The sequence below is a fragment of the Pinus tabuliformis genome, chromosome Q, assembly GCF_031772625.1.
Source record: "Pinus tabuliformis cultivar Carrire ecotype Pingquan chromosome Q, CPIR1, whole genome shotgun sequence".
In the NCBI taxonomy this organism is placed as follows: domain Eukaryota; kingdom Viridiplantae; phylum Streptophyta; class Pinopsida; order Pinales; family Pinaceae; genus Pinus; species Pinus tabuliformis.
This window is the reverse complement of record NC_142296.1, coordinates 1,100,757,935-1,100,782,251: the sequence shown is the minus strand read 5'-3', so window position 1 is coordinate 1,100,782,251 and position 24,317 is coordinate 1,100,757,935. Positions and strand designations below refer to the sequence as shown.

Genomic DNA, 24,317 nt, shown 5'->3' with positions numbered 1-24,317 from the left:
TTGTACCCAGTGAAGTGCCTTGAGGCACCACTATCAATCAACCAATGGTCCAATGTATCTGGAGGAGAGGCGGTGGAGAGGGCAGAAATAAGATAAAATTCTTTTTGCTTTACAACATTAACTTCTTCATACCTGGAGTTTCTCGACTTCTTGGGAGGACGACCATTTCCATTTCGAGCAACGAGAGCATTCCTCTTTCCTTTGTTGTTGAACCTGTTGTTCCTTTGATTGCCATTGCCCTTGAAGTTGTTGTTATTGTTGTCATCATCTCTTGGAGTATCCTTCTTGTGAGGACACTCTCTAGCGAAGTGGCCAAACCTGTTGCAATTGAAGCACCTTCCTTTCCTTCTTTGAATCTCGACTTGAAGACCAACATTGTTCCTTCTCTTAGAATGAGCGGAGAAGGCGGTAGGATTGTTTCCATTTGAGGGCTTGTCTCTTTCCATCATCCTTATTTCTTCTTGAGTGCATCTGGCCAATAGTTCATCAAATCCCGGAATCCTGTCATTGTTGAGGATGGTAGTGTTAAACACATCCCAATCTCTTGTAAGGCCTCCAAGTGCAATAAGAGAGAGCTCTCGGTCACTAGTGACTTCACCAATAGATAGGAGATCATTCTTGATCTCAGTAATCCTCATGAAGTAGGATTGGATGGATTCTCCTCTATCCATCTTGATATCTTTTAGCTTGTTCTTGAGAAAGAGAATTTGATTTTCATTGTTTACTTTGAACATCCCAACCAACTTTTCATACATCTCCTTAGATGTTTCCAAATTAGAAATATAGGCAACCAAAGGCTTATGAATAGAATCAACAATAATCTTCTTAGCTTTAACCTCACCTTTCTTGTACTTGGTTTGTGCAGCAACAGATGCATTTGAAGGAGGCTCTGCTATTCTTCCTTTGACATAGTCCATGGCATCATTTTCTTCTAATGTCAAATCCAAAGTCATCTTCCATGCATGATAGTCGGATTTGTCCTTAAGCTTGTCCACGAATTTGAAGAATGATATAGTCGTCATTGGACTAGTTACAAGTCATTGTCCAACAACTTCCCTTAGTGATTGCTTTGCTTCACTCTTGCTTGGGCTTTGTCTTCACCTGAGCTCTGATACCATGTTAATTTTAGATAACAATGGTATGTTTTATGCTTTAGCACAATTTACTTCAATGTTCCTTATCAACCCAATGACAATTTCCAATTATTTTCAGTAGCAATCACATTAACTTATACACATTGACAGTAAATGCAGATAGAACATAAAAACATATGCAGAAGACAAGCCAAGACAAGAGGACACAAGATGTGGTGGATGCTAGGGACAAACTCCAGTGTGGGGGAACCTTTTGATGAAATCTTCTTATTATTATTCAATAGTTCAGCACAGAGAGAGAGAGAGTACAAATATCAGAAATACAAGCCCAAAACAGTTCTGCCAAATCAGCAGTCAAATTAGCAGTCAATGCAGCCCTAACCAGAAAGTCAACGGTGGTCAAAGCTGCCCCAAAATGTCCTCCAAGCAGCTCGGTCAACAACAGAAGAATGCAGCCTACCAAGGGAGTCAAAGTCAACCCAAAACCTTCTTGGTCAACCCAATCAAAGTCTACTGTAATTCTGTGGTCAAACCAGAAAGTCAATGCAATAACTTAGTCAAACAATCCCCAATCACCTCGAAATCTGTGCCAAAGAATGCGGCCTGCAGAAATCGAAATTCGGCCCACAAAATAGAAGTCAACGTTGGTCAACACATGCCCTAATCCCTGAAATTTTCGACCTCCAAAACCAGTGCATATATCTACCTTCTTCCACATGTGTGAAGGAGAGAGAGAGAACCTCCAAGTTGTATGAACCAATCAAGAGAGGAGAGAGAAGAAGATGTGATGAGATGAGTGATGTCCAAATGAGAGAAGGGTCACTTCTATTTATACACTTTGTTGAGGGTGAGGAGACACATCCATTGGGCTTCTTGAGCCTACATTTGACTGAGGCCGACCTTGACAATTTGTTCATGAGAAAGAATAAATTAAAAATTCCATTTCTACTTGTCAGAATGAGATGATCTTTATCAAAATTGTACATCTCGAAAAGAGGAATCTAATGCAATAATCATCTCCATCATATGAGCTGTCCTAAGGTGGAAGTTGGCCCTAGTTGCCAATTTTAACAGGATATCTAGGAATACTTGAGAAATCAAATGGATTTACCCTACAATGTCCAACTCTTCTTGGAGTGATGCCATATTTCTTTTCTTCCAAATCTTCAAAATGAAAAACTAATATGAAATTTTGGAAACACATCATCATCATACCTCTCTTTCATGTTAATGGAGTCACTAGGTGAGGCTTCAAATGCCTTTAAACCTTGTTGGATGTCCTTACCTCTACAAATGGTAAGTCAATGCAAAAACGTTTGGAACATGGTTTCATTCCTTTGTTGAGTTGCTAGATGGAAAGAAGATTTTCAAAGAATTTCCCATATCAAATCACTATAGTCAATCCACTCAATCTCAGGAGCTAGACTTTGTCTTTGACAATGGCATTGATTTTGTCACCTCCCAAACATTCACTTTAAATGCTACAAGGTCCTCTGAAAAAGTGCAACCAAATTGGCAATTTAGAAGATTACCCAATGTCACATCAACAATACTTCCTTTCTCTTTAGGCTAATTCTTTTCTTCTTTTTTTGCGCAAGGGGTAATCCCTAGAAAATAAATGTTTTAGATATTCTAGAATATGCTGGGTGAAATTTACTAGGACCAATGCCTATCCATTTAGGATTTGGAATCAATACCAATGAACAAGAGGTTTTGAATTTAATGAAGAGGCGTAGTTAGTCTACTAACAATACACTCTATTCAACCACATAGTTATTTTCAATGTGCATCAATTAATCAGACAACCCTTGCAAAGATGCACTCACAACAATTACAAAACAACCAGATATAATATGCAACCATGATCAAAAAAACATACAAAGATAGCCTCTTAGTGTGCATAAATTAAAGAAACAATGTCATTTAAATGAACAATGATTACCAGAAGAAGTAAGGAGGGTTACACCTTATCCTTATCTCTTCCTATTGGAGCAAAAATGCCCTTCTTCAAGGGTTACACCAACTATTTCTAAGGGCATTCCAAACTATTAAATTAACCCATGAAAAGTAGAAAAAAACTGAAGAGCCTCGATTTGAACTCGTCCTTCTTCCAATTCTCACAAATATATTCCATTGCGTGCTTGGTGGGGAATTCCCTATCTTCCAACCTTGCCTTACAAATGAATTCCTCTCCTCTATTTACACCTTTCAAATCAAACTCTAAATAGTAAAATATTAAAAGAGAGCTAGAAACCCTAGAATCAGGGTGCTTCTCTTTGAGTAGCTTTTAGGGTTTGATTTAATCACAAATTAACATGTGTCAACTTCTTCTTGAGATCACTCCAAATATGTGAACAACATTCCTCAAATTATTTGTAATGCTGCAGAAAATCCTTTAGAATGCTTTAGGTTCCTTCTTGAAGAGGGTATCCCTCATTATGAGGGTAGATTTATGATCAAGCAATAAAATGGTCTTTACTCTTGGAGTGGAATGATCCTTATTAAATGAACCTCTATTTTACCATGCAAATGCCTTTAGTTCCACATGGCACATTTCTAAGAAGGAATTTCCTCCTTTAGCCTCTTTCCTTGCCACATCTCATGCTTTGGCCTCATACAAGTAGGACACTTTATCCTTTGGGCTTTATTTGTCCCCTATTTCACCATAAGTTGTTGGACATCTTCTATGATAGGGTGTTTGTCTTCCAAGTATCCCTTCTGGCCCAAATCATCCATCCTTCTGGTCCTGAGCCCTAGGTTCAAGCTATGAATATGTCACTCCATCAATGATGCAACAAATGGTAATGTAGGCTATGTAGCCATGCGTCCAAATTTGTGTTAGATGTGCCCAAATGGAACCTCATTGTGAAAGATGCCTCCAAAAGATCCTCGATCAAGCCAACGATACCTCTCTACACCTTTGTTTTACTCTTGGGTGATGAAAGGTGCTCGAGCAACATAGAAAAGGTGTATGGTCACTAAGTCTCTCCCCACAACATTGAACTCCCGAGTCCAAAGGATATTCTATTGCACTTGGTGAGAGAAGAAAGTGCATGAAAATGTGAAATAAGACATGGATTTTCAGGTGGTAACGATAATGATGGCTCTTTAAATGTTTCTCTAGCTAACTTAGGCATAATGTAGCGTTGCTAATTCTTGAGTCTTGATTTTAAATAAAGGTGACAAGGCATAGTCATAATTGTTCTATAGTTTATGGACATGGACCCTCATGCATTATTGGCATCTTCATTCGATGGTATGTTATATTAGGAAATTTGGCCTATTCTAGCAGTTGAAGTCGGGCTCTATCTTCAAGGTTTTTCTTTAAGATTATTTTTATATTGAGGCTAGTCTTTACCTCAGTCTCCAATTATGGAACCACTATATACTATAAATATGTACTCATATGTAACATCAAAAGATAGTGTATGGTGTAATTATAGTTGAGATTACTTGCTTCTCTCTCCTTTGCCTTATCCTTTGTTCTGTACTTTGTTGCCCCCCAAACGTCCCCTAGAAACTACGATAAGATTAAGGGCATGCACTAGAGGTTATGCAAGATCTCCCCACTTTAGGCCATGAAGGAAGAGTCCTTTGGCCAAAACGGGTGACCCTTAATGTTTGCAAGTGTAACAACAGTGTTGTCTTTAGGATTGTGCTTTTCTAGTCCAAAGGGATTTTTTCTAGTTCTTCCCAAGATATTTCTTGTAACCAAAGTATTATGGTATCCTGAATGTAAGTGCATGAGAGAAAATATAACCATTAAACAACAAGTATTAAACTACATAGAGCCTTTCAATTAGGGACCTTTATCTGCCATTATATGACACATGTTTATGGATGGATGTGTAGAAGATGATCAGAAAAACAGAGTTAATGGATTCGTGAGAAAGCTAACATAGCATTCTCATTCATCCACAAATCGATAAAAAATATACTAGGGATTTATTACCAGCAAGTCCAGTAGTTCAACCACATGAAATAAACATAATAATCATTAATGAATTGAAAATGGGGGAACAATATCCATCATATTACCAATATAACTTCAATGTCCAAATAGTACTGATGAACATATATGGATGAATACCATCAATTTACTGGTAATAGATATCATTTCAGCAATTCTTTTTTTATGCAACAAATATTGAAATGAGCATAAAATATACCCAATTCTAGTGATTCAATGCCGAAATGAAGTGAAAGAGAGAATGAATAAATTATAAGAAGCCTCTTTAATGGGGGAACCTTCTACTACAAGATATTAAATGCACAAGATAACACGATCATTCAAATGAATATTCTTGATGTATATGTGGGAGCCAAAGAGGGGTAGATAGCAATAATAATAATTTGACATAACAATGACTGATGTAATGATAATGAATGAGGGTTATGGTTACGGTCTTAACATGCCTCTCCCCTTCAACTAAGCGTACTCAACATTGATTAGTTGTGTATGTTTATATATGAAGAACTCAGCTTTCGAGGTCACATCTTCTGCTGGCAGGTTCTTTTAGTTGATGAGGTTCTTGGTAATTTCTCAGGTCTGTAGTTGCTTCATTTCTGTTAAATACCCTTTTTAAGTTCTAGTATGATTTTCCCCTCTTCATCAAGCTCTAGAAATACACTTTGAACTTTGAACTAAAAGCAACTGACCTTAAACATAGGAGAACCAAGTCTTCCGCTTTAGCAGAGCATACATAGAAAACCAAACATCATGTTTGTATAGAGGAAGCCGGTGTTATTGCTAGAGTTTCGCAGTTCCATCACCTTAAATTTAGGGAAGCCCTTGAGATTGAAAAAAGGCCGAGCAATCTCAATAGAGAGGACGGTTGGAAGATCAGTAGTTGCTGGGTCCCAGCCCTCACTTCCTAGTCGTTTTCTTCATTTCCTCCCCTCCCTCTTTGTATAGCCTGTTCTAGTTTTCTTATAAGTTAGTTTTTTCCCCTTGTTATCCCGTAACCTTCTCTCTCTGACCTTTTTTTCCTTGATGGGATTGTCTTTATAGTATGAGATATTTAATAGCATTTAGTTTATGCTAATAATTTTAACTTAATTAATAAATGAAAAATAATGACTTTAATATTGAAATCGTTCTATGATAATTTGTTTTTATTAATTTATAATTAAATAAACAAGTTAAACCATTAAATATACAATTAAATAAATTTATAACTTATAATATTAATGATTTATTCTTACTATATAATACTTTGATATTATATATATATATATATATATATATATATATATATAGAATAAAATCAAAATAAATATAAACTAGTTAACACCTTTGATGTAAATTCATATGTCCCATGATCTTTTAATTTAATAACTAACTATTAATTTAATAATTAGTGAATTCCATAACTTTAGCTTATTTTAATTTTAATTTTTTAATTAAATATAGTTATGCCACCTTTTCCCTGGGTCCGGTCCAACTAGCTGTTTCCTGGTCAAATTTAGCCATTAGTTAGTCAACATAGCCGTTTCCTGGTCTAAAATTATAGCTGTTGGATGTTCTGCTCTGACTATTTAACATGCAATCTAGATCTGATTCTTCAACTTGTCCTGACTGTAATATTCCAAATTAGCCATGGCTAATTGGAATATTCGATTTTGTTCAATTTTGCCTTCTATAGTTGTTCATAAATAAAAAGGTGAGGAAAAAGGGGACATAACTCACCTTTAGAATAAAGTCACTCCCTAGTAGCACAACGTTGTGACTTAAAGGGGAGTCAAGGGGGCCAAAGGACCATGCAGAGATGGGGCCCACGCAGACACTTGGAGGGACCACGCAGATGGAAAGGAACACGTGGCAAGAGAGGGACTACGTTGGAGGAGGTGGGCCTTGGGATTGAGAGAGATGAACGCTATAAAGGAGAGGGGAGCCTCCTCATTTTGTCATTCGATCATGAGCATTTGAGCTAGTCACTTCGAGTTGGAGCATGCTGGCTGTTTAGCTTGTCTGCAACACTGTTTAGTGCATTGAGTGTCTCCGTTCGGAGATCTCACCCTTAGCCCCGGGGGACTTCGAGTGCCTACTCGGGCAAGGTAGTTTCCAGCAGTCTTTTGCAGTAGGATTGATCTTTGGCATTGTGGAGGAGCTGAGCATTGGAGGACTGCGCAATCTTGAGAGAGAGGGACGCAGTTCTTTTGGTGGGAGTTCCGGATTGGGGGTTTGTGGAGGAGTAGAGCTGGGAGATTGAGCAAGGGATAAGCTCTTGCATATTGGAGGATTTTGGCAGAGTTTCGGGCTGAGTTTTGGTGGATTCTATTCAGTGGCAGTGTAGAGCCTTGAGGGACAACGTAGATCCCCAAGGGGGTGATTTTCGGGGGTCGGCTATTTCAGAAAAGCTTTCTGGGTTTTTCTGGGTTTCTTGAGTAGAGTCTGATTCCAGAGTTTCAGCATTTTCTGAGGAGGGGAATAGCCCCAAATTCTCATTTGATTTCCAGCAGTAGCAGCAGCACGACAGTTCTCCAGTAGCTTGGACGCAGTTCAGAGAGAGGCCATTCCTTTGCTATTCTGAGTGTATTTCTTCAATTGCCTTGTGCAAGTCGAGGTGCCATCTTTCTGATCACCTCTTGTACTCATTCCATTACTCAGTATAATAAAATGGCTTAGCATTTCTCTCTGCATTTCTTGAGTATCTGCTTATATTTCATGTTCACATTATTATATGTTGTACCACTGTTATTTTTATCACTTTGAGTTTCTGGGTCACTGTATCATTTGGACGTGTTTGGTTGGAGTTTGCTTGGGTTTAAGGGATATCCCGGAAATGGGATATTACAGTGGTATCAAAGCATAGATCTGACTCAGCCTGTGGAGCTAGCAATCTATGACACCGGGGGAAAAACCCTACATCTGTTATAGAGGTAGGAGATACAGAGACACTAGGCGTAGGTTGGAGAACACCTACGGAGAGGGAGACTGTGTTCGGGTGGTGGACACAAAACAGGAGGAGCTTGTGGTGAACACAGAACAGGAGGAGCTTGTGGTGGACGCAGAGCAGGAGGATCCGATGGCAGATGATGACGGGAAGAAATTTGCGGACATGCTCCTTGAATTAGTGCAGGGTTTGTCGAGTCAGATCGAGGTGATGGGGCAGAGATTCACGGTGGTGGAGGCTAGACAACGTGAGAGCCCACGAGTTTTCCAGATTGGAGAGGGATCGAGTGCATCTCACCATTTGCCAGAGCAGGGTGCCACTCAACATGATACTACTCAGCAGGTGGCCTCACATGCCCCTATACGCTCTACCATGCCCACTTTCCTAGGAGCAGATATGAGGGTCGGAGCACAGCAGGAGGTAGAGCCCAGTCATATGGGCGATTATTTTGCGGAGTACTAGGCCTATGGGCAGGAGTTCAGGGATGCTCTCTCATTTAGAGACTTTGTTCAATTCCAACGGGATAGTAGACCCCGCGACCATCACAGAGGATACCGCTGTGCTCTGACATTATCATGATGGAGACACCCACCGCACAGCTAGTAGATTTCACTTGCGTACGTTTGATGGCTCATCAAACAGTTCGGCAAAGTCTTGGGTGGAGAAGCTGGACATCTATTTCCAGCTTAACCAGATGTCGGAGACAGAGGCCATCAAGGTGGCGACATTACATTTGGATGGTGAGACCCAGGACTGGTGGTTCCATGGGTTGGTTACACTCGGACACTCCACAGTGACAACATATGCTGAGTTCACCAGGAGACTGATAGAGAGGTTTGACCGGAGGGATCCGGAACAACACTTTGTTGAGCTGATGAGGCTCAAACAGATAGGGAGCCCAGAGGCCTACATTGCAGACTTCTTGAGGATTTCAGTGATGGTGCCAGATCTATCCACGACACGAAGGATCTACATGTTTGTTAAGGGGTTAGCAGAGCCACTTCGGGGTCTAGTTAGGTCCACTAGACCAGCCACACTCCAGGGTGCTATCAGTAAGACCTGGGACTTACAGGATGCCTTACCCAGGACCCGGACACCTTACCCCCAGAGATAGGCTTTCCAGCCTAAGGGGAAGGACGTGAGGATTCCGCCTCCAAAGGGGAATCCAGGACGAGCACAGATTGATGATGACACCAGGAGGGAGTTGAAGAAGAAGCGGTTGTGCTTTACCTGTCAGGAGCCGTGGGCACTAGGACATAGATGTGTTGCTGGCAAAGCACACTTTATTGAGGTCTTCTCCGAGAGCAGCGGGGAAGAGGATGAGGAGGATGATGTGGAGGCAGGAGATAGTCATGCTGTGCAGGGTCCCTTGCTGCCTCCACCACCAGCAGCAGGTGGTGCAGCTTTTGCACCTACCGGAGGAGCCCTTGCAGCATTGCGAGGGGTTCCCAAGTATTTGACACTGCGCGTACGGGGGACAGTACGTGGCCAGCAAGTATCAGTTTTGGTTGACAGTGGGGCAACCCACAACTTCATCGACGCACAGATGGTTGAGCGGAGAGGTATACAGACAGAGAGCTTCGATGGATTTTCAGTTTTGGTTCCAGGAGATCAGACCATGGTGTGTGCTCGTTATGTCCCAGAGTTATCAGTGACGATGGGCACCTACACACTGACTGACCACTTTTTCGTGGTCAACATTCCGGACACCAACATAGTACTGGGTGTTCAGTGGCTTATCACTCTAGGGAAGGTCACGACAGATTGGAAGGCCCTAGAGATGGAGTGGGATGATGAGAAGACAGGGAGGCATGAGAAGATACGGGGACAACACACATATCCGCCTCAGACTGTTTCGGCTCATTGGATGGAGGCAGTCTTCCGGAAGGGAGACATAGAGTGGGTAGTAGAGCTGCATGCATTAGAGACAGGGACTACAGGGCAGACAGTGCACTTGCAGATACAGTCCATCCTTGACCGGTATGCCATAGTATTTAGGGAGATTTTGCCGGGACAACCACCGGACGGGGGGTTCGAGCACACCATTGAGCTTGAGCAGGGCATACAGGCAGTGATTATTGCTCCCTATAGGCATCCCAAGGCCTATCGGGATGAGATTGAGTGGACCATTCAGGAGTTGCTGGCTCTTGGGCACATTCAGCCAAGCATGAGTCCTTTTGCTTCTTCCGTGGTGTTGGTGAAGAAGAAGGACGACACATTGAGGATGTGCATTGACTACAGGGCCTTGAACAAGAAGACACTGAAGAACAAGTACCCCATACCCAGGATCGATGAGTTGATGGATGAGTTGAGAGGAGCACGATTCTTCTCAAAGATTGATTTGAGATCTGGGTACCATCAGATTCGCGTGAGGGAGCAGGACATTTCCAAGACTGCCTTCAGGGGTCACTATGGGCACTTTGAGTTTTTGGTGATGCCCTTCGGGCTAACCAACGCCCCAGCTACATTCCAGTCTTGCGTGAGTCACATCTTCTGCAGTCACTTAAGGAAGTTTGTGTTGGTGTTCTTTGATGATACCCTCATTTACAGCAGGACTTGGGAGGAGCATCTCCAGCACATTGAGACAGTATTGCGCATCTTGGAGGAGTAGCAGTTCTATGCCAAACTCTCCAAGTGTGAGTTTGGATTCACGGAGATGTTATACTTGGGACACATCATAGGGGTGGATGGAGTGAGGGTCCACGAGGAGAAGATCAGGGCCATCAGAGATTGGTCGGAGCCGAGAAACGTGACAGAACTTCGAGGATTCATTGGCATTTGTACTTACTACCGGAAGTTCATCAAGAGTTTCTCATAGCTTGCTGCACTCTTGACAGATTTGATGAGGAAGGGGGCATTCAGTTGGTCAGATACAACGCAAGAAGCTTTTGACAGGCTCAAGGAGGTTATGAGCAGTTGCCCAGTGCTTGCATTGCCGGATTTTACGCAACCATTTATTTTGGAGTGTGAAGCGTTGGGAGAGGGGATCGGCGCAGTGTTGATGCAGGGAAGTCACCCTATAACCTTTGAGAGCCGGAAGCTCCTTCCGCACGAGAGGTTGTTTTCTATATACGACAAGGAGATGCTGGCCATCATGCATGCATTGGCGAAGTACCAGCAGTATTTAGTGGGTAACAGGTTCAGGGTGAGGACTGATCATAACAGCCTCAGGTTCTTTTTGGAGCAGAAGCAGCTACAGGAGAGGCAGCAGAAGTGGATCAGTAAGATCCAAGTGTATGACTCTGACATTGAGTATGTCAAGGGTAAGAACAACGTGGTAGCAGATGCCCTTTCATGTAGACCAGCCACGTTGTCTCTTATGAGATTGGACGCAGACTGGAGGGCTCGACTCTTAGTAGAGTACTCCAAGGACAGATTTGCATGTGAGGTTCTGGATGGGCAGGTGGCGGATGACAAGTACAGGGTGGTCGATGAGATCATCTACTACAGGGACCAGATCTTCTTGACTGAGAGATATCAGCTCAAGAAGAAGATACTTCAGGCGTCACATGATTCACCATTGGCAGGCCATTAGGGGTTTACCAAAACCTACAGGGCCATTAGAGAGAGGTTCTCATGGAAGGGCCTCAAGGAGAACATACTCTAGCATGTCCGAGAGTGCGACGTTTGCCAGAGGAACAAGGGGGAGATGAGCCATCCCGCAGGATTATTGCAGCCTCTTCCCATTCCGGAGGGGAAATGGGAGTGTATTTCGATGGACTTCATCACAAGGTTGCCCATGGTACAGGGCAATGATTGCATCTTTGTCGTCGTAGATCGATTGACGAAGTACTCACACTTTTTCGCCATATCCGCACACTACACAACAGCACTGGTGGTCGAGCTGTTCTTCAGAGAGATCTTCAGGCTACATGGTCTTCCCAAGACCATCACCAGTGACAGGGACAGCCGTTTCATGGGCGGATTTTGGTAGGAGATTTTCCGGTTGGTGGGGACGGAGTTGATACCGAGTACCAGTTATCACCCACAGATGGACGGGCAAACAGAGATAGTTAACAAGTGGCTGGAGGGCTACTTGCGTAACTATGTCAGTGGGCAACAGCGAGCATGGCTGAAGTGGCTGCATCTGGGGGAGTACTGCTACAACACTACACATCACATGTCCATTGGTATGTCACCATTCTATGCTTTATATGGATATCATCCCTTATCTTTTGCTGACGTGATGTTTGGTGCTAGCAAGGCTCCGAGAGCCAAGATTTGGATCCAAAAGAGTCAGGATATTCTCCGAGCTCTCAAGGATAATATGGCTACAGCACAGAACCAGCAGAAGCTGTATGCCGACAGGGGTCGGGTGGAGAGACAGTTTGAGGTAGGCGACTTGGTCTACCTATGGTTACAACCATACCGACAGTCGTCACTGAGGTAGAAGGGGGTTGAGAAGCTCAAGCCTCGCTTTTATGGGCCATACAAGGTGATACGTAGGATTGGACAGGTTGCGTATGAGTTAGAGCTGCCCCAAAGCAGCAAGATTCATAACGTCTTTCATGTATCATCCTTGAAAAAGGCATTGGGGCAGCATGTGACAGTGACAGATGAGTTACCACCCACGGATGATAAGGGGCATTTGGTGTTGCAGCCAGAGGCTATTATTGATCCCAGGGAGAGGCAACTGTGGAGCAGGATGGTCTGGGAATTCTTGGTGAGGTGGAAGAATTTACCAGATGAGGATGCCACTTGGGAGAGTGAGAAAATTTTGCAGCATCCATCACTTCAGTTGTTTGAGGACAAGCAACATTTTGCCGGGAGACTGTAATATTCCTAATTAGCCATGGCTAATTGGAATATTCGATTTTGCTCAATTTTGCCTTCTATAGTTATTCATAAATAAAAAGGTGAGGAAAAGGGGGACATAACTCACTTTTAGAATAAAGTCACTCCCTAGTAGCACAACATTGTGACTTAAAGGGGAGCCAAGGGGGCCAAAGGACCACGCAGAGATGGGGCCCACGCAGACACTTGGAGGGATTGCGCAGATGGAAAGGAACACGTGGCAAGAGAGGGACTACGTTGGAGGAGGTGGGCCTTGGGATTGAGAGAGGCCAACGCTATAAAGGAGAGGGGAGCCTCCTCATTTTGTCATTCGATCATGAGCATTTGAGCTAGTCACTTCGACTTGGAGCACACTTGCTGTTTAGCCTGTCTGCAGCACTGTTTAGTGCATTGAGTGGCTCCGTTCAGAGATCTCACCCTTAGCCTGGGGGGACTTCGAGTGCCTACTCGAGCAAGGTAGTTTCCAACAGTCTTTTGCAGTAGGATTGATCTTTGGCGTCGTGGAGGAGCTGAGCATTGGAGGACTGCGCAGTTTTGAGAGAGAGACGCAGTTCTTTTGGTGGGAGTTTCGGATTGGGGGTTTGTGGAGGAGTAGAGCTGGGAGATTGAGCAAGGGATCAGCTCTTGCATATTGGAGGATTTTGGCAGAGTTTTAGGCTGAGTTTTGGTGGATCCTATTCAGTGGCACTGCAGAGCCTTGAGGGACAACATAGATCCCCAAGGGGGTGATTTTCGGGGGTCGGCTATTTCAGAAAATCTTTCTGGGTCTTTTTGGGTTTCTTGAGTAGAGTTTGATCCCAGAATTTCAGCATTTTCTGAGGAGGGGAACAGCCCCAAATTCTCATTTGATTTCCAGCAGTAGCAGCAGCACGACAGTTCTCCAGCAGCTTGGACGCAGTTCAGAGAGAGGCCATTCGTTTGCTATTCTGAGTGTATTTCTTCACTTGCCTTGTGCAAGTCGAGGTGCCATCTTTCTGATCACCTCTTGTACTCATTCCATTACTCAGTATAATAAAATGGCTTAGCATTTCTCTCTGCATTTCTTGAGTATCTGCTTATATTTCATGTTCACATTATTATATGTTGTACCACTGTTATTTTTATCACTTTGAGTTTCTGGGTCACTATATCATTTGGACGTGTTTGGTTGGAGTTTGCTTGGGTTTAAGGGATATCCCGGAAACGGGATATAACACTGACGATGAACCACACTGGTTGGTTCGAAACGCGTCGCCAAATGAAATATCATGTGATTTACGCCGAAAAATCTCTCATAAACTAAAATCTCATCATCAATTACCTTCTTTAAACGAGAAACATTGAAGATTGGATGTACACATGAATAAGGAAATAACTCCAATATGTACGCCATACTACCAATCCTCTATCACATCTTATAGTGTGCTTGGGTGCTAATTATTGTCCTTCTTTTGTTGCTGAAATTTTTACGGGATGTACTATGATATGTCAGCTTCAGGTTCTCATTTATCGCTTTCAATGTGGATGTTCCAAGAAAAAAATCTGGTGGAATTACCAGAGCCTTCTGTTTTTTTTTCCATATTTTAAGAGAATAATTATATGGATGGCCGCTTCACAAATATTTCCTTAACAAGTTGGAAATGTGGGCCTACAACACGTATATCAAAAGGTCTCATGATGCTTTGTGGAATCAAGCTCTTACTGCATGACTTTGAAGTCAGTTTGTATATTAAGAAAAGGTCCATACTGAGTATAGGTATTGAAGTTGAAATATGAGTTGAGAATTAAAGTACTATTGTAAGCTTAGAAGGAAGGAACGGGATGAGTGGATTGATTTATTAGGAGAACAGGGTTCCAAAACTGATTGTTCATTATTCTTATTTATGGTTAACTTATGAAACATTGCTGGAGTTTGTGTGTGATGTAGTTGCTATACTCGATGATGTAAGTAGAATGATGTGATCAGTCAAATAATAATGCACAGTGCCATTGGATGTTATTAATTAGCTATAACTTATAAGTGGCGCGGAATAAACCGATTGTCACCATCATTGAGCCATTTCTGGGTGTTCTAATCACGTGATTAAAGCCGACAGCGGGTCTGTGGCTAGTTGATAATTATGCAACTCAAATCCAGCAGGTCATCACATTGTAGATGCATTCATCCATGCAGCACCCAGGACATTATCCAGGTGGATATATAAACCTGCTTTATAAGCTTTACATGAGTGAATTTGTATTTGTGGAAAGTTGGACAGTGAATCAATTCTATTATCATCAACATTCTGAGAATAACATGACTAAAACTTGAGTAACAAACTACACAGAATAATCTCATGAATACTATTACGTAAGACTGCTACATTTAACAAATGGCAGAGGCAATTGATGTTTTTATGGAATAAATCCCTCAACTAGAGTAGACATCTGACAAACACTGCTGTAGTATGTATTAGTTCATTCAATATATGAGGGCTAAATGGTCTGTGTCTTCCTGAAAACCATTAATGAACTCTCTGACCATGTAATTGCTCTACTGTATATTTTTCTACTTGGACTGAAAGGATACATTAGTTGTATAGCTGTTTGGACTTTCTCTTCTGTTCGTTGATGAATTTCTAGTATGTGGCTGATGGATTGGGATTGTATTGCTGTTGCAGTCTTTTACGAATACAGTTGGAGGAGGAGCAAAATGGGTGTTCAACAAACTGAAAGGTGTCATATTTTTTTGATTTTATTTGTTATGTCGTTACCCCTTGGCAAATAGCAATGCATGACTCTAACATCTGTCATGGTTACTAAGATAAGAATTGGTACCCAATTAGGAATTAGATGAGCAAGTTCAATCAGAGGTAGGTGATAATAATTCAGGACCTTGCAAACAAAGTAACTGTTCTGTCTTCATGTCATTCAAAAATTTTAATATGATTTTGTTGAGATTTCTTGGAATCTAAACATTAGAGAAATTTTGAGGTTAAAAATGTGCATTAAAACAAAAAATGTTCTATCAATATCAACTGTAAAAGAATCAATAGTATTCAAGATGATTATGTTGATCACAAGGTAAATAGTTTTGGACGGGAAGAAAATCTTTTTCTTGATTGTATTTTTGACTCATCTTTTTATAGGTTTACTCAAATTTCATGATCAAGCACTCCTTAGATGCAGAATTGAATTCCACTCAACATACTTTTTTTTTGTTTGCTAGGTAATGTGAGTTTTGAGATGACTGGCATGCCTAACCTGTGGCTTAAAGTAACTGTGACCTAGGGGCATTTAAGCTGTCAAAATCACCCGAGGTTCGCACTCGGCCTGGGCCACACCAACCCTTAGCATTGCTGGATTTTTTCCCATGGAGATTCGAACCAGCGACCTCTACTCTACGCCTTGCAGACCACTCAACATACTTTTGGTATAACCACAATGAGATAAATTGAACATAAATGAAAAATTCATATTATAGGTTAACTCAAATTTTAAGAATAGGCACTTGTTGGATGTTGAATTTAATTGTGCATCCAATAAGTGCTTACCTTCTGAAATTTAAGTAAACTTATAAGGAGATAAGTCAAAAATACGACAGAAAAACAGTTTGCATTTTTCTCATTTGAAAATTCATCTCTTATTTTATCATTTAAACTATTATTTTATTATTTTTCTTAGGAGGCCCATTTTAGACCTATTTGCACCCTTTACAAGAAGAGGGAGATAAGTAAAAAATATGACAGAAAAATAGTTTGCATTTTTCTCATTTGAAAATTCATCTCTTATTTTATCATTTAAACTATTATTTTATTATTTTTCTTAAGAGGCCCATTTTAGACCTATTTGCACCCTTTACAAGAAGAGTGATGCTAAAAAGTGGAGTAAGGTGTTGTGAAGGTAAATCCCTTTTGCGGACAGAAGCGATCTCTCTAGTCCTATGAGAGGATCTAACAACAAATCGAACAAACTAGTGCAAAACTCTCCTAGTTTATGTTGAAAAATGCAAAGCGAGAGAGAGAAACCTACCTCACTTTGATGCTAAGTGCTCAACCTTTGATGATGATCTCGATCCCTTAGCTTTCAGGCTCAGTCCTCGCTATTCCTTGCGTTCGAATACCTGCAAGAGAGATCAAAAGACAACAAGAGATACAAGAGCATACATAGTATAATTCAAACATAAACTACATGACAGATCAAGGAGCATCATGCTAAATGAATAAATATTTAGACATTTATGGAAAGTAAACACCAGATGTATATATTAATGAATAAAAAAGGGAAGCATACAACCATTGCCTTGATGTTGGAGACCTCCTTTGTAGTGGATTTCCAAGTCCAAGCCAAGACCATTCAAGCACTCCTCTTTAGTTAGATGGGCAACATTTGGGCATAGTTTCAGTATAGGAATGCAGACAAGCAATGACCAACCATTTGGGGATGGAAGAGATTTGATTTATAGGATGGGAGAGGGAGTTAGGGATCCACAAAAGAGGGAGGAAGGTCCACATCTCAAGGGGAAGATCCCTAAAAGTAGGATAAAGGACTCAAAATGGGAGAGCTCGACCATATCTCTATCCAACAACATCCAGCTCGTTGTTCTCGAAGATTCTAGTAGGCGAAGCTTCTCCTCCACTTTAGGAAAGACTGCCAGAAGAGGTTCAGCATGGGTTTTCATATCAAAAGCCGCGCTGACAGCGCTAGGTCAATATGCTGCAACAGGCCATCAACACTGGCCAATAGTAGTGCAAAGCACGTTGGTCTTGAAAATTAGGGTTTCAGGCAAATTTATCTAGAATTCTCTCAGGGCAGCTTTTCTTCTATTCTTCAAGGACATTTCTGTATGTGTTTCATAGTGAGTACACTAACAACTTTTGTCACTTTGTGACATTTTGGGCAAAGTTCGACAACTCAGGGTATGAGACCAAGAGTGCGACAAATTACTGTATAACAGATGCCCCCTAAAGCATGAAGGCAGAACAGGGAGTGATGGGTGAAATGCTTTACAAGTCAAGGCAAGGACCCGGAAAAACACTGTAAGAAGACCTACAAATCAAGCATGATACAATATACATAGCTGACATATTTGATATAGACATGCCTAAAGATACATTTCTGAATATGCATCTAACAATACATGAATCCATGGCACGGGCGCAACCATTCGACCAGAAAGGATCATGTGTATGGATCCACGACATGGACGCAACCATCCGACTAAAAGGGATCATGTGTATGGATCCATGATATGGATGCAACCATTATTCTAAAAAGAATCTCGTATACAATCATGAATACTCAATAACTCCTTACAGCCTGGACTTTGACAGATAAGATTTAGGGTCTTCATATCTATCCCGATTCGATCAATGTACGAATTCTATCATGTGAATAGACGTGTTGAGGTCGAACATGATAGAAAACCACCTGATTACCAGCCAATGATGTAAACCGTTAACATGCACGAGAGAAACCACCAATAGTGACAATGGTCCTCAAGGTACACCAACACAATCTACAAGTGTGAATAGGTGAGCTGAAGTCGAACACTCGCAGAATCATTCGATCAAAGGTCAATGATGTAAGCCTATCGTCGAACAAGAAGAACTTGCCATTGAGACATGCAAGCTCCAAGGTACTGAAAGGGAGTTTCTAGATCATTTTCTTGGATAATGAGCTGAAGTCGACAGGAAGTGATCTGTCGAAGGAGGGCCCTAATGTTTCCCACATCATCGACACGAAACATAGGATATCTTAAAATGATAGGAGTGGTTCAAGGTTGTTGCAGAGAGGGTCACATAGGTATAGGAAGTTTGACATTGCAAATATGATTTCTCTTGAACATATCGACGACACGACTTTGAAGTTTGGCTGCGTTTGACTCAAAATGGGATTAGAGGTCATGATGACAACCGAAGTGATCGAATCAGAGGCAAATAGATTTCCCAAACCCAGGAAGCCAAGCGACAAAGAGAGGATATCCCAAACTCGACACGAGAAACAGATAAATGTCATGTTCAAGAGCGACGTGTTGCTTTTACACAAAATACAAGGGATGTTCACTTTCATTTTCCCCCCGCTATTGCTAGCGAGTGCCTCTTTATTTTTACACAAACTTGAAGAGGATACCATATGCTTATCGCATAAGTTCATTCTTCAGATGAATCCATCCTAGTAAGTTTAACGAGTCCTAGGAAGGAGAAACTCGGTCTTGTCATGGTGACAAGTCCTGCGTCATTTAAGTTTTATGAGTCCGATGGAGGGTAACTTGACATCTTTTTCATGTTTAGAGAGTTTGAAAAAGAGACGAAAAAGAAAACTTCAAAGATCTCTTTTTCGTACAATAGTCTACTTAGTTCGGAAAAGGGTTAAACTTATACTAAGTAGACGTCTTTAAATTTACTTCTACGAGTTCAAAAAGACAAGTGTTCGACAATATTTTCATATTTCGAGAGTCAGAAAAGCGTTGAAAGATGACTTCGCCTGGAAGAATGAATGGTATAAAATGATAGCAACTGGTTCCACTGTTCCAATCATGATGGAACTGCTCAAAACATGTAAAGGTCAAGAGGCTGGCTAATAAGACCACTCATCGCATATGTTCCTCAGGCAAAGGTAAAACAACCAAGTGAAAGTGTATGATCGGCCAAAGAGATGGTGGCGATGGAAAGGACAAACCAAGGCTCATCTGGCAAAAACAGGTTGATAAAAATGACAATCACGAAAGGTAAAGTGGGAATGGTTTCATTTTTACACAAGCTTGAAACATGGGAAACTATGTTTGAGGATACCTGAAAATGGTTTCATTTTTTTACAAGCTTGAAACATGAGAAAAAAACCATGCTTGGATTTGGTTTCATTTTTACTCCAAAGGTCCCTTTTCGTAAATAGTCTCTTGAATCCGAAAAGGTAGAAAATAATATCCAATAGAACCTCTTAGCCATGTTCGACTAAGGTATTCCTTTTTCGTACAATAGTTTGTCTCAGTCTGAAAAAGGGTTAAACTTATATTGAGTAGATGCCTTTTCATTTACTTTTACGAGTTCGAAAAGACAAGTGCTCGACAATCTTTTCATATTTCGAGAGTCAGAAAAAAGCTGAAAGATGACTTCGCCTGGAAGAACGAGTGGTATAAAAAGATAGCAATTGGTCCTAATCATGATGGAATTGCTCAAAACATGTAAAGGTCAAGAGGCTGGCTAATAAGACCACTCATCGCAGATGTTCCTCAGACAAAGGTAAAACAACCAAGTGAAAGCGTATGATCGGCCAAAGAGATGGTGGAGATGGAAAGGACAAACCAAGGTTCATCTGGCAAAAACAGGCTGATAAAAACGACAATCACGAAAGGTAAAGTGGGAATGCTTTCATTTTTACACAAGCTTGAAACATGGGAAACTATGCTTGAGGATACTTGAAAATGGTTTCATTTTTTTACAAGCTTGAAACATGAGAAAAAACTATATTTGGATTTGGTTTCATTTTTACACAAGTTTGAAACAGAAACAAACTATGCTTGGGTTTATGTTTGCATGCCCTCAGCGTAATGACTCAATTCGAGGTACATGCCCCCAGCTTCATTTCATTCACCTAAGCAGACTTGGTTACTAACAAGTGGATGGAATGAAGATTCACTTACGAGATCAAGTGAAAGACTTGATTGGGATTTTACGAGATCTAATCAAAGATTCGAATTGAAAGGGATTTTGTTTCATTTTTTGACACAAGAATCCTTGTTTCATTTTTTAACGAGCTTGACACAAGAAAAGAACCATGCTCATAGGGACCTATTTCATTTTTTAACGAGGTTGACATAGTAAAAGAACTATTTTCATGACCTCTATTTCATTTTTTAATGAGGTTGACATAGTAAAAGAACTATCCTCATGGGAGAACCTATTTCATTTTTTAATGAGGTTGACATAGTAAAAGAACTATCCTCATGGGAGAACCTATTTCATTTTTTAATGAGGTTGAGATAGTAAAAGAACTATCCTCATGGGGACCTATTTCATTTTTTAACAAGGTTGACATAGTAAAAGAACTATCCTCATTACCTATATTTCCTTGTGGAGTTCCAACCCCCCATACTCTTTTCGTCCCCTGGTCTGTAGCTGTGGTGTTATTGTGTTAATCTCAATATATTTACATATCATGTTTGCTAGGTTCACTGGCCTTTACCACAAAGACACTTTGGCTTAAAATTCACAAGTCCTTTGGCCCACCAGCCTAACACATTTCTACACGTATAGGCATGCAGGCCTTAATAGAATCTGGCTCACCAGCCTATTTTACATGCATTGGCTCACCAGCCTAAATATCATATGTACATATTTATTACAACTTGGGGATTAATTTGGGGGTATTACATTTTGTTATTGCCACTGTGCTGAAGAACACTTTTAGGATTGATGTTTTTTACTTTTGCAAATAAACCAAGTATTATATTACACCAAAGATACAGAGTACAGACAGTGGACTCTCATAGAACTGAAACCCTTCCGTACCAAGAGAAGGAGGCAAGCATATCAGAGAACACAATTTACTTTCCAAGTAATAGGTGCTTAGCACAAATTTGAGTTGCTAATTCGTCCAAAAATCTATTCACCACTCTATTGAAACCCTATTTCAAAATCATTCCACTTTCTACAAATAGGTAGAGTAGTGAGTTGAAGGACATGCCAAAAGCTATAATGCCTGTTTCTTACAGAGCCAAGGATCACCACAAGTAGCAGCCCTCCACTGTAAGGGCTGACAGAAAATATCATGGAACTGCTGCCCTATATAAGACCAAACTTGTCTGGTTATCTTGCAATCCTAAAAAAATCTATATAATAATATTTTATCCTTGACACAGAGGATGCACATGCCATCAGTTAGACCAGATATGGGCAGTCTGTGTTTGATAGCCATTCATTGGAATAAAACCTGCCACCAAAGCACCCTGACTTTAAATCACAGGGACTGGCGAAATCTTATTAGTCCTCCTTAACATCATTCTTTATTATTTGTGGTCAACCATCTGGAGTTTAATTTCTTAGTAAAAATGGGCCTGAGCCTGTTGTGATTATAAAAGACATAAGAATTAAACAAGAGTATAGGCATGCCATTGGACCAAACACCACCTTTCCACATTGGCCAATTCCAATGAAGAGAAAATTATACTGTCATCCTAATTGATCATACCAGTTATTTCCAGATTGGTTGCTTATGCTGTTTATTGAAAATCAAGCGTCTGAAAATGTCTCGTGGTCCTACACTCCTTCAGGACTACACAACATTAGTCTTATAAAAACCTGGTTTTTAGGACCACTGCTAAGGATTTATGAAGGATAATGTGGAGGAAATTTGTGTTTCCTGTTGACACTGCACATTTCATCATTCCAGATCTTTAGTTGAATTGCCGCCTACTTAGTATTGCTGCATGTTCAGAGACGTGATATGTTGCTCGAGTGGATTAGTGATCTACTCAAATCTGCCAACAGACAACCGCAAGAATCAATAGATTCAGACTTCATTGCCACTAAATCTAGAATGGCATTATTCAGAAGACTAAAGGATTATCAAATTTGCTCTCACATGCTTCTATTTGATCAATCATGATAATGCTACTTGATATCAATAAGTTGGTTTATTTGTTTCGCAGGCAAAATGCACAAACCTTTACCGGATTTACTACGGGATTATGATCTGCCCCCAGGACTATTTCCTAAAAATGCTACCAATTATGATTTTGATGAAGTGAGGTCCAAACTCACCGTCTACATACCCTCTATCTGTGAGGTGGGATTTAAGGATTCTTCCGTCGTTAGATATTCAACACGAGTGTCAGGCTTTCTACTGAGGGGGAAGCTAACGGGCATTGAAGGGATGAAAACTAAAGTTGTGTTATGGGTCAAAGTTACCACAATTTCAGTAGATGGTCCCCGATCAAGTAAGGTGCATTTCACTGCAGGTGTGAAAAAATCAAGACCAAAAGATGCATACGAGGTTCTTCGGGAAGGAATAACGGTTGATGAGTTTTAACTTTTAAGCTAGACAAGCTTTTTTTGGTGGCTAAATAGGTAGAGGATATTTATAATTGTAATTTGTCAATATGCTTCACTTCAGCACAATGTAATTTATCTGTTCCAAAGACAAAAATTGAATAAAGTTATTAATTAGAAATTTAGAGCCTTGTTCACGGATACTCAACAGCATAAATATCTAGAAGACTTTATCCAGACTTACTCATTTTATATTCTGTAATATTTTCATATGCCATTTTTAATGCTATCTGTTTTTACTTGAAAAGTGAACACATACCTATAAAACCGAGAGAGAACATGAAAATGTAGCAAATGGTGCAAATGAAGGCCAGAAATAGTTCTGAAAAGTAGTTCCTACTTGATGAGATCTTTGTGTGGCTTATTCAGATTTTCCTATAATACATGTATCTATACGTGGCTTGTGCATGAATGTCTGTAGCAGGTTGTGGTATGGGCAAATTACATTGATTGCAGTCTGCCAAATGTGGTTTGTAGATATATTTGAAGTATATGTTTTATGATTAGATCAAACCTTGTAGCTAATTAGTTTGATCTAAAATGTAATTACCCAACTGTCATTTCTTTAAAAGGAAATGCATGGCAACTATTTGACCAGGTTCAAGGTTCAGGCTTGTTGGATGGTTGAAACATTCTGAATTTACACACACCATGGAGCTGTTTAAGTGAGAATTTGGAAAGTGTTTCAAATAGAAACCTCCCTCGGGCAAGGATGTATTACCTTGTAGAGTGCTCACAAAAAAAGGTATATCTACATAGGTTGGACATCTTTAAGACAAATGCTCAAACATGGATAAACATAAGTACATCAGTGTTTTATGTGGTTTAAACCTTCTATTGTCCCTGAAGTTGTCTTCCCTGCTTTCGAAGAGGGGGTGAATGTCGGGGCATGATGTGCAGGTGCATTTTCCTGTGCCACTCTAGCCGGCTCTTGGGACAGGTTGAGATTTGGGGGGAGCGTCTGCCCTCTTCGATTCTATCCTTGAGATGTATGCTATGAAGCTCAAGCCCATTTTGTTGAGGAGGTTGGGTGATGTATCTTGGTAGCTGCCACAGCTTGGGGAAACAAAGTATAGGTTGTTGTGTTTATAATGTTGAGGCTGACCGGGCAAAGGGATCAAACTTTGCTAGGCACAAGGTTAGCTGCCTCACCTCATAGGGGTTTCTTAATCATAGCTACATCCTTAGAAGATAAGTGATAAAGGAACAAGTATGAGCTTAGGAGGAGGACAAACACTACTTTCTTAACACACTCAACACACACTCATTTGATAGAAAACCAAATGAACAAGGCTAGCATAGATACATTGATTCATTCAACACTATGTGAAATAGAAAATGGAAAAGAAAATGTCATAAATGCTTGAGTTTTATTTGTCAATTCATGGGAGAGGTCTTCGTCTTGATTTTTAGTGACAAACTTATAAGTTTGTTTGATTACAACAATGGTCTCGGAATTGGGTTGTTGCCTGATTGTTGGAACACAATTGTAAACTACTCTATTATGATTGTTGAGGTCGAGTGTT

The 24,317-nt window shown here is 40.6% G+C and overlaps 1 protein-coding gene across 1 annotated transcript in view; it reads left to right on the top strand.

Moving 5' to 3' along the window:
* LOC149223338 (uncharacterized protein At5g01610-like) overlaps positions 1–22,916 on the top strand; it is a 63,970-nt gene extending 41,054 nt beyond the window's left edge. Inside the window, exons 2-3 of the mRNA XM_089385808.1 lie at positions 15,424–15,478; positions 22,392–22,916. Of these exons, the coding sequence (XP_089241934.1) occupies positions 15,424–15,478; positions 22,392–22,771 (435 nt within the window). The 3' untranslated portion in view covers positions 22,772–22,916. The remainder of the gene's footprint in view (positions 1–15,423; positions 15,479–22,391) is intronic.
* The last annotated feature ends 1,401 nt before the right edge of the window (positions 22,917–24,317 follow it).